This window comes from Esox lucius, chromosome 1 (genome assembly GCF_011004845.1).
Source record: "Esox lucius isolate fEsoLuc1 chromosome 1, fEsoLuc1.pri, whole genome shotgun sequence".
Classification (NCBI taxonomy): domain Eukaryota; kingdom Metazoa; phylum Chordata; class Actinopteri; order Esociformes; family Esocidae; genus Esox; species Esox lucius.
Window position 1 is genome coordinate 2,350,846 of NC_047569.1, and position 15,936 is coordinate 2,366,781.

At 38.6% G+C, this 15,936-nt stretch overlaps 1 protein-coding gene across 2 annotated transcripts in view; it reads left to right on the forward strand.

The window, feature by feature from the left end:
• col4a3 (collagen, type IV, alpha 3) overlaps nucleotides 1-15,936 on the forward strand; it is a 303,630-nt gene that overhangs the window by 39,452 nt on the left and 248,242 nt on the right. For both annotated transcript variants that reach the window (XM_029119708.2, XM_029119709.2), the window contains exons 2-4: nucleotides 14,207-14,263; nucleotides 15,332-15,421; nucleotides 15,558-15,602. In XM_029119708.2, coding sequence (XP_028975541.2) covers nucleotides 14,207-14,263; nucleotides 15,332-15,421; nucleotides 15,558-15,602 — 192 coding nt within the window. The remainder of the gene's footprint in view (nucleotides 1-14,206; nucleotides 14,264-15,331; nucleotides 15,422-15,557; nucleotides 15,603-15,936) is intronic.

Consider the following 15,936-nt stretch of genomic DNA (forward strand, 5'->3'; position numbering starts at 1 on the left):
GCCTCATCAGTGGCATCCCGGTTGGAAGGATTCTTCCTTATGGCTCCAGTAATACAGTAATCAGATATTGTACTTAAATGGTCTGACATGATTTTGAGAATTGCATGATATTCAAGACAAATGAAATGTTTCATGAAGACAACATGCTAGCGCAAATATAGACTTGTTTTTACCTGATTGTAGAGCCAGCTGTGCCCAAAGCTCGAACTTCTCTTCAGTCAGCCGCTTGATCTTCTCCAAATGTTCTGAAAGTAAAGACAGACAGTTAATTATTCAGTCCTAAATATCTGGTTATTTTACAATCAGAACTCAAATTGCAATGTCCTCCAAAATGTTCATTCTTACCTTCATGTGCAGTGCTAAAACTTCACCCTACCTCTGCCTTCTTGCCCTTAATTATTTTTTTGAAATTGACAAATAAAATTGAACTGGAAAAAGAGTGCTCCTCAGCCCAACCGACTGGTAGTGTTTCTGGGGCTCCAGTTATCTACAGTCTCTATGAGAGGGGCCACTCTGCGATCCTTGGCACATGTCCAGCTGTCACGCATGGTGTAGGTGAACGCCATCATGTCACTCGGGCTGGGGCGGGACGTGTCAGTCGCGCTCGGTCAGGGGCGTGTGGCCTCCTTCGGAGCGCCACATCAACTGGCTAGAGTTGGACACAATCCGGCGCGTGTTGCTGCACTTCGCATCGGCCCTGCGGGGCAGGGACTAGCCTACAAGTCGCGTGGTGTCCCTACGCCTGGTGGTTTGGGGCCCACTCCATGCGCGGAGTGGCGGCCTCGGTCGCACTGTTTAGGGGCGTGGGGGTGGAGGACATTTGCGCTGCCGTATCCTGGGGGATGCCGTCGCCGTTTGTCCGGTTTTACTTGCGTGACATGGCCGCGGGCACGTTGGCCCACTCTGTGCTCGGCGTGGCTGAGTCTGGAGTGTGAGTTGGGTCCGTTGAGCTACTGGAGTGGCTCATTTGACATGGCTGCTCCGGGGTGCCTGTGCGTTTTTGTGAGGGACGCTCGCTTTTTGTGTGCTTGAGCATCCGTTTGTGCGCCGAGTCCGAGTCCTGTTTGGCACTTATCTCTTGGTGAGGTGGGTGACAGGCAGGGAGTACATCTTGGGCTCGCTCACTTTGCCCTAAACCAATAGGAGCGAAGCCCCTATGGGCAAAGCTTCACGATATAGAACGATGGTTACTTTCGTAACCCCAGTTCTATGAGTGGAGTGTCGCCCATAGGGTTCATGCCCTGACTTGTCACTGACTGCTTTTCTCTTGAAGAAAGGTATGTCGGGAGGCAGATTGAGGTTTGAACACTGCTTTTATAGCCATGGGGTAGATGGCCTAGAGCAGTGCTATTTGCATATTTACATTTTCAGTGACTGCCGATTGGCAGAGAGGGTAAACCAATAGGAGCGAAGCTTATGGCCAGTGGAAAAGCAAAAAAGTTGAGCCGAGTCGAGGCAAGTTGGTACCATGCAGTGGAACAGCTCCCAAAGAAGGTAGGGTCGAGGTGAGCCGGTACCATGCAGTGGAAAAGCGCCAATAGAGATGCTTGGAGGCACCTAAGCCGGGACCTGACAGGGCACCGGAGTCGGTGGAGAGGAGGAGGCTCCATTCCCAAGCAGGAGGATGCGCTAGATAAAATTTCTCCGGTTTTGGTTGGTTGGATGGCTGGTAAAAACAGTATACCGTTTAACCCTTGGTAGCCTATGGGGATTTCGGCCGGATTTCACTACTTGGACATTTTGGGTCCTAGATTCATTTCTGTAACAGATACAACCTATTATGATGTATCCTGGTAAGAACAACCCCTCTGGCTACAATAAAAACACATAAAAACAGACTTCTGGGTCACTATTTATAAAACGTATCTGTTTGAAAGGCAAAAAAAAATATTTGGAAAACATTTCTGCCATTCAGCATCAAGATTTTTTTTTTGAAAGCATTATGAGGTTTTGTGTCAATGGTATTTCCTCATACTTTCATGCCTTTACTATCAAATTACACTGTAATTGGGTTGAAAATAATGACATAATTAAATAATAGAAGGTAAAAAATATAGGCACCCCCAAAAAACTAACCATGAAATAAAACATTATGAAATAAATAAGATTGAATGTATAGCACTTCTTTTTGCATGTAATGACTCAAAACGGTAATGACTCAAAATGACGTAACACTAGATCGCTAGTTACGTTTGGACTAGAATCAGAAAAATTACCAACTTCTTACCAAAAACTCAAGAACACCCCCATACTATGTGGACTAAATATTTATTTTTATATCATATTTATAATACAAATGATGTATTATGGTTCAAAACATCATATATAGTAATGTACACCTTTGTAATCCCTATTCTTGTCTACACATCAGCCTTTCTAAGATGCATGGTCAATGTCGTTGCCTGGTGAAAAGTTCTCATAGCAACCCAAACTATACAACTATACAACCCATATTATACACGGACAACCCAAATTATACACGGAACACTTCACGAAAGTGGCTACAAATAATATACCATTGGAATCGGACGATTATGGCGAATCTATTTTTCGAAATATTTATGCAAATGAGCACTGTCAGTTTAAATGCCAGTACAAATTGCTATTGATAATTAGCTAGATACCTCACGAGCTAACGGTAGGCTAGCAAGCTAGCTAACTGAACCGAACCGGACCTGTCATATTAGCTAACAGTTGTTAGCTTGGTTGCCGTCACCGGCATTTCTTGTATAAATCACTAGACGAAGACGGGATTAAGGCAGTGATGGAATGACACAATGACGTGCACTTGGTAGCCTGTTGCGTGCGGGCGTTTCTGCAACATTCTGACAATGTTGGTTGTGGAGCAAATAATCAGACTAATGCTGATTTTGTTTATGAGCGAAAAACTATGGATATCTTAATTTTTATATGCAACAATGTCAGTACCCTTTTGAAGTAATTGCTATTTATTTTTCAACAATGTTTTGAAGCAATTAAAAACATGAATAAAACACAAAAAACAGAACAGGCTTAAGCATCATTAGATTTATGTTCAGATAAAATTCTGGAAGATAGAGGTTTATTGGATTAATTGGAATGACTGAATATCTGACAGACCTTTAGCGTGTTATGTAGAGATGTAGCCCAATCATATTGAAGTAAAAAGCAATGGTTTAGAAACTCATTTCCAAAGGCACTTTTACCATAAGGTAAAATGCTAATTCTGTTTTTGTCCAGCAATGTAAACTCTAACATTGATTGATCCCGCAAAAGGTGTTCAGTTGGTTATAAGCTATTCCTATTGGTTTTCCAATGCCTCTTAATATGAAAGTAATCTAAAAGTAATTCAATGAAATCAGAGATTGAGTAATCAAAAAGTTACATTACTGATTACAAATGTGGACAGGTAACTTGTAACCGTAACAATCAATCAATCAATCAATCAAAATTTATTTATAAAGCGCTTTTTACAACAGCAGTTGTCACAAAGTGCTTTACAGAGACACCCGGCCTTAAACCCCAAGGAGCAAACAACAGTAGTGTTGAATTTCAGTGGCTAGGAAAAACTCCCTAAGAAGGTCGAATTTTAGGAAGAAACCTAGAGAGGACCCAGGCTCAGAGGGGTGACCAGTCCTCTTCTGGCTGTGCCGGGTGAGATATTAAGAGTCCAATTGGAATAATAAATAAATTTCTCTTGGCTAAATCCAGAGTATATTTGATTTTAGACTAGGTCAGAAGTATGACCAGGTGGACAAGGACAGGAACAGCAACGGTCCCCCCAAACCAGGTAATCCGCAGGTGTGGACCAGGACCTCATCTCCTTCTAAAATTTAAAATTGGAGGAAACTGAGAAAAGTTAGTAGTACATCCCTCATGTCCCCCAGCACAATAATATAGCAGCGTAACACCTTGGAAACTGAGACGGGGGGGTCCGGTGACACTGTGGCCCTACCCGGGGGAGGCCCCGGACAGGGCCCAACAGGCAGGAAATCAATCCAACCACATTGCCAGGCATCAACCAAAGGGACACCCACCAACCGCAACCCCCCTGAATGAGGGCCGAGTATTGCTAGTAGCGTACAGCCCAACTGCACATGTGCGCAATAGAGAGTCAACAACAAGCCAGTGACTCTTCCCCCGAAGGGCATTGGAGGGAGGGCATCCCAGTGGCGACGAGAGCCCACCTGGCAAGACAGCAAGGGTGGACAGTATCAAGCCTACTGGTCACCTTCACGCCCCCGGGCCATGCTACACCTAATTATAAACCGTGCTGTAGAGATTCGTTTTTAGTAGACACTTGAAAGTTTGCACTGAGTTTGCATTTCTAACCTTAATTGGCAGATCATTCCACAGGAGTGGAGCTCTATGAGAAAAGGCCCTGCCGCCAATTGTTTGTTTAGAAATTCTAGGTACAATTAAAAGGCCTGCGTCTTGCGATCTAAGGTTACGTGTAGGTATATATGGCTGGATCATTTCAGCAAGGTAGGTAGGAGCAAGTCCATGTATTGATTTATAGGTTAAGAGTAAAACCTTAAAATCAGCCCTAACCCTAACAGGCAGCCAATGTAAGGATGCCAGGACAGGAGTAATGTGTTCAAATTTTTTAGTTCTAGTTAGGATTCTAGCAGCTGTGTGCAGCACTAATTGAAGTTTATTTATTAATTTGTCTGGATAACCAGAGATAAGAGCATTGCAGTAATCTAATCTAGAAGTAACGAAAGCATGGATTAATTTTTCTGCATCAGTTTTTGATAGGAAGTTTCTAATTTTTGCAATGTTTCGAAGATGAAAATAAGCAACTCTTGAGACATATTTTATATGTTCTTCAAAGGAGAGGTCAGGGTCAAGGGTAACGCCAAGGTTTTTTACAGTTTTTTGGGATACGACCATGCAGCCGTCGAGGTTCACAGTGAGATCTGCTAACAACGCTATTTGTTTTTTGGGTCCTAAAAGGAGCATTTCTGTTTTATTTGAGTTTAAGAGCAAGAAATTCTCTGTCATCCACTTCCTAATATCTGAAACGCATGCTTCCAAAATAGCTAATTTAGGGGCTTCTCCATGCTTCATTGAAATATATAACTGTGTGTCATCAGCATAACAGTGAAAGTTAATATTGTGATTTCGGATTACATTGCCCAGAGGGAGCATGTATAGTGAGAAAAGGAATGGGCCCAGAACCGAGCCTTGAGGAACTCCAAAGCATACCTTTGACTTGTCAGAGGATATGCCATCCACACTAACGAACTGATTACATTTAAAAAGTAACATACCCAACCCTGGGTGCTAATCACCCCTCACTGAATGCATGACGTCAATGGATAAATGTGCGATACACCCAGATGAATGATAGAGCCTTGGTTGAATTCGAATGAACTTAGAAATTAAATACAAGATTTCCATTACCATTCAACAATTTAATCGCTCGATCACCCGGGAGGAGCTCAGAGTAGAGCCGCTGCTCCTCCACATCGAGATGGGTCAGCTGAGGTGGCTTGGGCATCTGTTCCGGATGCCTCCTGAACGCCTTCCCGGGAAGGTGTTCCGGGCCCTGTCCCACCGAGAGGAGACCACGGGGAAGACCTAGGACACGCTGGAGGGACTATGTCTCCCGGCTGGCCTGGGAACGCCTCAGTGTCCCCCCGGAAGAGCTAGAGGAAGTGTCTGGGGAGAGGGGAGTCTGGGCATCTCTGCTTAGACTGCTGCCCTCGCGACCCGGCCCCGGATAAGCGGAAGAAGATGAATGAATGAATTTAATTAGGCTATTATTGAAACATAATACAAACGATATAGGCCACTCGACAACTAAACGTATGTATCACACTTTACCATTTTTCAATAGCAGATTCAGGATTCTTGTGTTGGCTAATTTAATCAAAATGTAAATTTAAATTATTCACTTAACAAAATACTACACATTCTTTAGGAATCACCAATTCAACAAACTTATTACACTGTTACTGTATTTATATTAGGAGAGAAAGAGAAACTAAATCACACACAAATCCTATCATCTCTCTTTGAATTTTCTCTACTTATTTAACTGAATATTAATATTGTACAAAACGATTTGGTTAAATAATAATTCACAAAATGCTACTCATTAACACTAGAGCTTTGCATTAGCGTTGAAATAAACTTGATAACCCCACTAGAAACCCCCGGGAGAGCTGCAAAGACGCGCCCTTCACATAGCCAATTCATTTTAGAACTCTTCTTTTTCTAATGACTTGTCTCGCTTTTTAGATAACTTATTCATGTGAACTATAGACAATTATTGTCACCTACAGATATATATGTATATATTTTTTTTTTTACATTTGGAGGGCCTAATAAATAAATGAAAATATTATAGCTTGTGTTCTTAGAAATAATTGTTCTATGTATTCTTTTTTTGTCGTTTTGTAAGACCTTCCATACAAACATTATTCATTATTCATTAGGGTTCATTTTTAACATTAACCATTTAAAACAAACAAATTCTGTAATTCATAATTTTTTTGAATATTCTGCTGTATATAGTTTGATGGCTACTCAGTAGATGAACTGATGCTCTCGCTGGATGGTGATGCTGTGGAGGAGAACGTGTATGCTAATTGGGCCATTTCAAATGCTAATGATGAAAAACATCGTTCGGCTCTTGCTGTTAATGTTAGTTTGAAATGCTTGGCGGTCCTAGTGTTAACATGCACAAATAGGGCTATTTATTTGTTATTCATCCTTTGCAATTTATCATGTTTATCTAGTTTCCGTGCATTATGTCTATAATCATGCGTACATCCTCTGATCTTTACAAATTGGTTGATAATGTTACTTATTTCACCTTCTATCTCATCAAAATAACATTAAAAGAAAAGCAACAATTGAATGGATTAGTCTGTTTGTGCACTGTATGTGTGGTGTAGGCTACATTATAGTTTTAAAATTCTATAGTCGTATATAAATAATTGTTTTTTTGTAATGACAAGAACTTCAGTACAACCACATTCTTGTATTCCTTAAATGTATTAGACTTTTAATACAAACAAATTCTAATTAATTATTTGTGAATATTGTTAGGTTCTGTTTGGTTCCTTTTTCGTTTGGTGCTTTTGTTTTTGTACGTAGCCTGTTTTGTTTGGTTTTTGTCTTTTGTTTCTTAATGTGCCCTGTCCCTTTTTCACCTGTTTGTTGTTTAGTTCTTGTTAGCTCCCTATGTAGTGTGCCTTCTTCTGTTAGCCCTTACTCAGTCATTGTGTTGTATGCTTCATTTATGTCCGTCCCCACCACCTGGCCGTTCCTTGTAGTTTTCTTGTTTTTTTTTATTGTCTCCATTCCCTCATTAAAAGCCTTTTCTTTGCCATTTGTGCTGCACTTGGGTCCTGCTCAACTATAAACGTTACGTATATTTGCAGTGTGTATATATACCATTTGCTATATTGTTTGATAACGACACAGTAGATGAAGTGATGCTGTGGCTGTCTGGTAATGATGCAGAGGAGAATATATAGTCCAATAAGGATGATTTGTATGCTAATGAAACCAAACGTTGTTGGCTTCAGTGGATATTGGGGGTCTGAAAGGCCTGTCGGTTCTAGTGTTAATGGTAGAATAAAATGTTCTTCCAATTTAAGTTACTATTTCCTGGCCCAAAATGTTTTATTTACATGTCTAACAAGACATTTATTATTAATGTTATTACTAAAACAAAAATCATGTGTAATTACACACTTGGAATAACTTCCTATAGGATGTTTTGTATTATTACACAGGTGTAATAACCTATACAGATAAAATACCTGTGGTAATTACATTGTTGTTGATATGTATTTACATAGCAAAGTGTCAACTTAAGGGAAAGTGTTAACTTATTATTTAAATTGCAAGTAACAATGTATTTGTTACATTATTCCAATCTTTGCTAAATGCACAAATTGTTCTTACAATCCATTTCAGAAAATGGAAGCATTACAAAAACTGCACCTTGGTGTTGTGTAATGTTGATCTACGCTGCCTGGCCAAAAAAAAAGTCACACACTAAGATTTAATTGGACTGTCTTTAGCTTTGATTACAGCGCTTTCACCTTGACATTGTTTCGACAACCTTTTGCAACTTCACTACATTTATTTCTATCCAGAGTTACATTAATTTTGAGATCTTGATATTAACAACAGGAGAGTCAAACCACTCTGTAGAAGTCTTCTGCAGCACATCCCTAAGACTTGGCCAATTAATGTGGGAAAACCATTTATCCTGCTCCCTGAACCACTCTTGCACAATTTGAGCCCGATGAATCCTGTCATTGTCATCCTGCCATATGCCCGTGTCATCAGGGAAGAAAAAGAAAAATCCATTGATGGGATAACCTGGTCATTCAGTACATCCAGGCTGACTTCATTTTATTGCCATACAATGTTGCTGCGCCTAGACCTGACCAACTGAAGCAACTCCAGATCATAACACTGCCTCCAGAGGCTTGTACAGTGGGCACTATGCATGGTGGGTGCATTGCTCCATGCACTTACCTTCTTACCCATCGCTCATCGCTCTGGAACAGCGTAAATCTGGAATAATTTGACCACATTACCTTTTTCCATTGCACCCGAGTCCAATCTTTATGCTCCCTAGGAAATTGAAGCCTTTCTTTCCGATTAGTCTCACTAACAAGTTTTTTTTCTTGTGGTCACACAGCTGTTCAGTCTCAATCCTGTGAGTTCTCGTTTCATTGTGCATGTGGAAATACTTTTACTTTCACAATTAAACATTTTTATTGTAAATTTTTTAACAATTCAACTTCACTATGCGACTTCACCAAGTGTAAGTGATCTCCAATCATGATTATTCATATTTTGTCCGTGAGGTTGATGGGTCACCACTATCCTTCTTGGTTTTAATAATGCATTGGACAGTTCTTAACCCATTTCCAGTCATTGCAGCAATGTTCTTAAAACTTTAACCACCAGGGCTTTCCGCCAGAGCCGACCGTCTTTTGGCGTCATTAGCATACGAATCATCCCTATTAGCGTACACATTCTCCTCCACAACATCTCCATCCAGCCAGAGCAACAGTTCATCTACAAGGTAGTTATCAAACTATATAGAAAATTCTAAAAAATAATGAGTTTGAAAAATGTGTTTCTTTAAAATGTTAATGAATTTGAAGAATACAAGAATGTGTTTGTATTAAATGTCTTATCATGTGAAAAAAAGCAATTAAGAAAAGAATAAACAGAACGATTATATTTAAGAGCGCAGGCTATAGTATTTTCATTCGTTTATTAGGCCCTACAAATGTACAGAAATGTACAGCCAATCTCCACTGAACAGCCATAACATTATGACCACCTGCCTAATATTGTCTGGGTCCCTCTTTTTCCCCCAAAACAGCCCTGACCGTCAAGGCATGGACTCCACTAGACCTCTGAAGGTGTCCTGTGGTATCTGGCGCTAAGACTTAGCAGCAGATCCTTTTAGTCCTGTAAGTTGCGAGGTGGGGCCTCCATGGATCTAATTTGTTTGTCCAGCACACCCCCCAGATGCTTGATTGGATTAGAATTTGGAGACCAAGTCAACACCTTGCTTTTAAAGATGTAAATATGGCGCAATACATTACCTGCACTAGTTGGTAGACTGGCTTCTTGTGTGTCAGTGCAAGCAAGCGCATAGGCAGGCGTAGTTAACATGACACTTACTGTCAACAAGCCATGTCCGTATAGTTTCTCTATCCATAATCACAGATGTCATGGATGTAGATGTTTATTGGTGCAGCCACAGGGTTGTTATAGGCCGTTTCGCCACAGTACATGCAACATAACCAAGCGGTTTATTTTTAACATCCCGTTTTCACACAATCTCACAAGCTACCAAAACAATGCAACTGGGGACAATAAAACACCATGGATAATAAGATGTCTACTCTGCATTCTAACAGAAGGTAGCACTAGCAAGTATCAAACACAACATTTCCACTCCTGCGACTTGGGATACCAGTCGCAGTAGTGGAATATGACTGACAGAAAACTATACATTCCTGTTGGGATACACCACCATTCAGAAGATTGGGGCCACATAGAAATGTCATTGTTTTCAAAAGAAAAGCAATTTTTTTGTTGATTTAAAATAACATCAAATTGATCAGAAATACAGTGTATGGGTTAACAAACACTGCAGTGAAAACTGCCCAAAAATGACTATACTTCCTGAGGAGACTCAATTTGTCATATCTGCAAAATCTCACTGACTTGTGCGCCATTGAAATCATCCTCTCAGGCTGCATTACTACATTGTATGGCAGCTGCTCTGCTGCAGACCACAAGTCCTTCGAGAGGGTGGTAGAATCTGCGGAGCGCATCATTGGCTGCCATCCCTCCTCCGTGCAAGCCATCTACCATACATGATGCCTGAGGAAAGCATGGAAAATCATCAAAGATCACAGTTACCTAGGCTATGGTCTGTTCACACTGCTGCCGTCTGGTAGACGCTACTGGAGCACACACTTCCAGACTCTGTCATGGAAAACCAAATCCACAACGACTAAAAGAAAAAGCACTTCAACTCAGGAACTTGTCAATCCAATAGACTTTAATGAAAATCATAGAACAATGACAGACATTAAAGCCAGGCCCTTCTGCAGATGCACCAAAATTCTAAGTTCAGGACCATGGCTTTTATACAAAATCTTCAAACATCACGCATATGATCATCACCTTTGGATGTCCCCTTTAAGGCAGGGTTTATCTCTTGCCCCTGTATCTTTATACCACATCTTCAAATATCACGCCATCTGACCAACCATCACACCATCTGACCATCCTTCTTTGGAAGTTCCTTTTAGGGCGGAGTTTACCTCTTGCCCCTTATCACTTCCTGAGTGTCCTTAACTTAACTTGAAGATCTCATGGTTTATGTTGGGGTAACACTTTCCTTGAACTCAAAAAGCCATACATTTCAGGGCCATGAATATCTGGACACAGGATGCTGTTCTGCTGAGTTGCACTCGTAAACCCCTATGGAGCATCAAGACCAATTGCCTCAATCTCAAGGCCATATGTTTTCTGAGGCCTTTCTGTGTGTGTGTGTGTGTGTGTGTGTGTGTGTAGGCTGCATCATCTAAGAACTCATAGTGTTGTTGGATCACTCGTTAATATATTCCCTAAAACTTGTGGTTATGCATGCGTATTACCGATCACAAACAAACATTCCAGTTGCTCTGATGCCTTTTCAGGTACTTTTAATGGGCATTAGAATATTCCTTTAAGCATATTACACTCATGTATCTATAATACTCATTGCTTCGACCATACTGTTCATGCTCCCCATTCGACTCTTTCAAAATTGACATCTGTTCAGATTTTTGTATGTATATTACTGCCATATCTACTATTTTCAATATTACTACCAATATTGTTGCTAGTTTACAGTACTCTATTTAAACTGCTGCTATGTACAGGGTTATGTATATTATTGCCTTATCCACATGATATTTTTTGCTGTGTGTAAAAAAAAATATTTTTAATTCTCACAACTAGTTGTAGTGTGCTATGCCACCATCCATAAGCTTATTGCACTCATATGTATCCATAATATTGAATAACTATACCAATTGCTGCTATTTCACTTTGTTATGCATATTATTATACCAATTGCTGCTATTTCACTTTGTTAGGCATATTACTGCCATATCTTAATGTTCAATAATACAACCCAGATTGGCTGTATTTATTTATTCATTTTTCAAATTGGGACAAGTTGTTTGATTTGATGTATGCTAATTTGCATAATTAGTGTTAGGCTGTATATTTTGAACCATACTTTTTTTCACATGTTTCTTAAACTAACATTTTTTTCACATGTTTAAGCTATCCCCACTGGAAATTATGAAACAGTTATCGATTTTACATATGCTAAATAGCGTAAATAGTGTTAATTATATACCAAGCTGTATTTTATGAACTGTTTGAGCTACAGACACTAAATCTGAGTAAAAACATTTATGACCTTTAACTATGTCATGTATGCTAATTTATGCTAATTAACCTTACGATAGGTAAACAATATTTCAAACCATAAATACTTTTTTTAAAAACTAAGCAAGCACGCCACATTTTCTTCAGGAAATGTACTTGTCTATGTATGTACGGTTATCACATTTTTAAGCTATCCCTACTGCATTTTATGAAACGGTTATCGATATTATGAATGCTAATTAACATAATTAGTGTTAATTAACTACGAGCCTGAACATTTTGATCTGTTCGAGCTACATACATGAGATCTGTCAGTAGTAAAACTTATATGAGATTTAACTGTCATGTATACAAATGTATGCTACTTATCCTCACCAACACTATCTCTTGAACCTTTAGAAATACAGACTCCAAATCTTTCGATAGGTAAAATATTCCCTAAAACATGTGGTTGTGCATGCATATTGATATATTCATAAATATGTAGTTTATAAAAAATTCCCTCACAACTCAAAAACAGTTTTTTCCCTCAGGCCATAAGTCTCCTCAACCAGTAACAAACCATAAATACTTTTTAAACAGCTAGCAAACACATTTTCTTCAGGAAATTTACTTTTATTATTGTTGTTATTCCTCTAGCTCTACAGCCTAAATGGTAAAAGTTATAAACCCAAAAAAACTCCAAAACGTTCCACATGCTCGAACTGCGGTTGCTTGAGCAGATCTTTTTGATAGCTATTATACTTTTAAAACTATATCAATATGTATTTCAATGGGAAAAAAGTGTCCAAAAATTCTAGACGCATCTCCTCCTAGATTGCTTAAGCTATCAAGTCCAAACCAAAGCCAAGATGTTCAGTCTGGCCCAACGTAATACAGAGGTTTCAATTAAAAATGTTCATGCTAACAACTTCAAATGTTTGAGGCTATCCTAAATAAGAATTATATTACATGTTTATAAACAATTCACTCTATAATTACTAATTTACATTGTAAGGGACATAACTTTGTTTCACACGTTTAGCATATTCCCAGTTTATATGATGAAACGTTTACTGATTTTACATATGCTTATTATCATAATTAGCATAATTAGTGTTGACTAGGTACTAGGCTGTATCTTTACCTATGCTGATTAGCGTATTCAGCATTAATTTCTTTTCAAGCTGTATCTTTTGAACCGTTCAAGCTACAGAACAAAAACGGACCCTCATTCAAAAGTTTACACTAACCCCAGGACAAATAATAAAAGCTTTATTGATTTTACATATGCTAATTAGCATATTTACAGTTAATTAACTATTAGGCTGTATCTTTTGAACCGTTCAAGCTACAAACACATAACCAATATTGTTACACCAGTCTAGGCTACCCCTACATCAATTATTAAACAGTAATTGATTTTACGTATGCTAATTTGCGTTATTAGCATAAGTCAACATCTAGGCTTTACGTTTTGAAACGTTCAAGCTACAGATACGAAACCGACATTGTTTCCTCTGTTTATGCTATTCCCAGTTCATATAATAAAACTTTTATTGATTTTACGTATGCTTTTAAGTGTAATTAGCATTCATTAACTATTATACTATACCTTTGAAACCGTTCGACCTACAGACATGAAACCTACTTTGTTTCACCACGTTAGGTATCCCCTGTTCATGGAATGACATGTACATTTATTTTACGTATGGCAATTAGCATAATTAGCGTTAATTAGCTATTAGGCTCTATCTTTTGAACCGTTCGTGCTACAGGCAGAAAACCAACTTTGTTTCACACATTTAAGCTATCCCCACTGGAAATGTTGAAACAGTTATCTATTTTAAATATGATAATTAGTGTAAAGTCTTAACTACTAGGCTGTATATTTTGAACCTTTCGAGCTACATACTGTCATTAGTAAAACTTTTATGAGCTTATCTGTCATGTTTGCTAATTTATGCTAATTACCCTCACCAACAGAATCTCTTGAACCTTAAAAATACAAACCTTTCGATAGGTAAACATTATTTCAAACCATAAATAATTTTTAGACAGCTAGGAAACACACCACATTTTCTTCAGGATGTGCTATTCTCTAGTTTTAATATGATTATTTATTACTGTCAACCTATATTTTTGCATATATTCTTAAATCTCACTACGTAGTTGTTGGGTGCCATGTCACAAGAATTTCATTGTGCATGATGACGCTGTGCTGTTCAGTACATTTGACAAATAAACCTTGAAACTTGAAACTGAATGAGTTGGATGTGACTGTTGTGCCATTTGTTCTCAGGACTGTAGCTGCACTGTGAAGTCCATATGTCACTGTGATGGAGTTAAGGGCAGTAAGGTAAGTTATATAACATCATCCAACTCTACATCTGTTATAATATACTTTTTTAAATGTATTCCCTTATTTAATAATCATGCAAAGTAGAAATAGTAAATTAACACAAAGTACAGCATATTTGTAGGAGTATAAACATGGCTATTTTGTCGTCAAACTGTCCTGTTCTTGAAGTAGAACATTTTGGAGTCCCATTTTAATTAATTTACTATTTTACTACAATTGCCTATTTAAAATGTTTTCATGTTAAATTTTGATGCCATAATGCAGTGTCCCGACATCTTTTAAAAAAAATTTTTGTTCATCACGTAGGTGGACAGAACAGAATCAGAACTCTTATAAATTATGCTGGGTGTATTTTTTTCCATGTTAAAAATAAACTAAAGGAAAGAACATTCATGACCAAAAGAAAGCCCCCCCCCCTCCCCCCCAAAATAAAAAATCTCCTTGCCCATACTCTTCAGGCACTATGCTTGAATTGTTGACTGTGAAGAAGGCAAAATACTTGCTGACCCTTCCCATTCCAAAACCTTTCCTCAGGCAGGTGAGAGGCACCTGCCACCTATCCTCGTGCTGTGGCCCTCAGCAATTACCAATCTGTCCCACAAACTCAAGATTATCACTATGTCAAGTTACCTCTGTTAATTAAACAGCTGCAGGATACTGCCACCTAATCTTTGCTCATTGAGATAGACTCATCGACTTAAACCATAGAATCAATTTTAAATATATGTATAAAATATAATAATGTACTTTTCCCTTGATGTGGGTTAGGGGACCTGTTGGTGGTAGTTTTTTGTTAACTGCATAGTGCTTTTAATGTTGTATGTGGGGGGGCATCAATCAGTTAGTTTTTACTTAATTGTATTGTGAGTTCAATTACCAAAGAATTCTGCATCAGCTATTTTTTTGTAGCTTAACTTGGTAGTGCCGCAATTTTTGTTGTTGTTTGGTGACTTCACAATTAGTGACATAAGACAGTATGATATTATTATATTATAATCTTAGTATAATCTTTGTATATAACTTTGTACTTAAAAAAAAACTATATTTATCTGTCACTCTCCACAGGGTGAACCTGGGTTTCCAGGTTTTGACGGGTTGCCTGGAATGGTTGGTTATCCAGGGAATGAAGGTCCTCCTGGACCTATTGGCTCTAAGGTCAGACTCACAATACTTGTTAATTACATTTCAGAGGTGGGTTTTGGGTGTGTTTGTCTGACTTCATAGAAATGTTGTAAACATAAACAATAACCATTTGTGGTTAGATTTCCTTAAAATGTATTTGGATTTACAGGGAAATACCGGCATTCCTGGATTGTCTGGACCTAAAGGATCACGGGTATGGAGTATGTTTTGAATACAATGTGCCTAATTTACTGAGGGTGTTCATTGGTGTGCATAACCAGGCCCTAACTGGGGTGCTTCATTGTTTCAATCAATATGTGTTCACACTGCAACTTAGCCTAGGCCTAAGAGCCTCCTAAGCCCTGGGTTAATGGAGATTTTAGCCCAGGACTAAGCAAGTGTTCAGCTACAATGGATTGTTTCGGTCCTTCCACTGAAAACTTTTGTTGTCTCATTATTCCAGATAAATCAGAGCAAAATAATTATTGCAGCTTGTTTTGGATGTAAATCTTGCCAAAACGAAGAAAGTATAATGGTTTTCTAGTCAC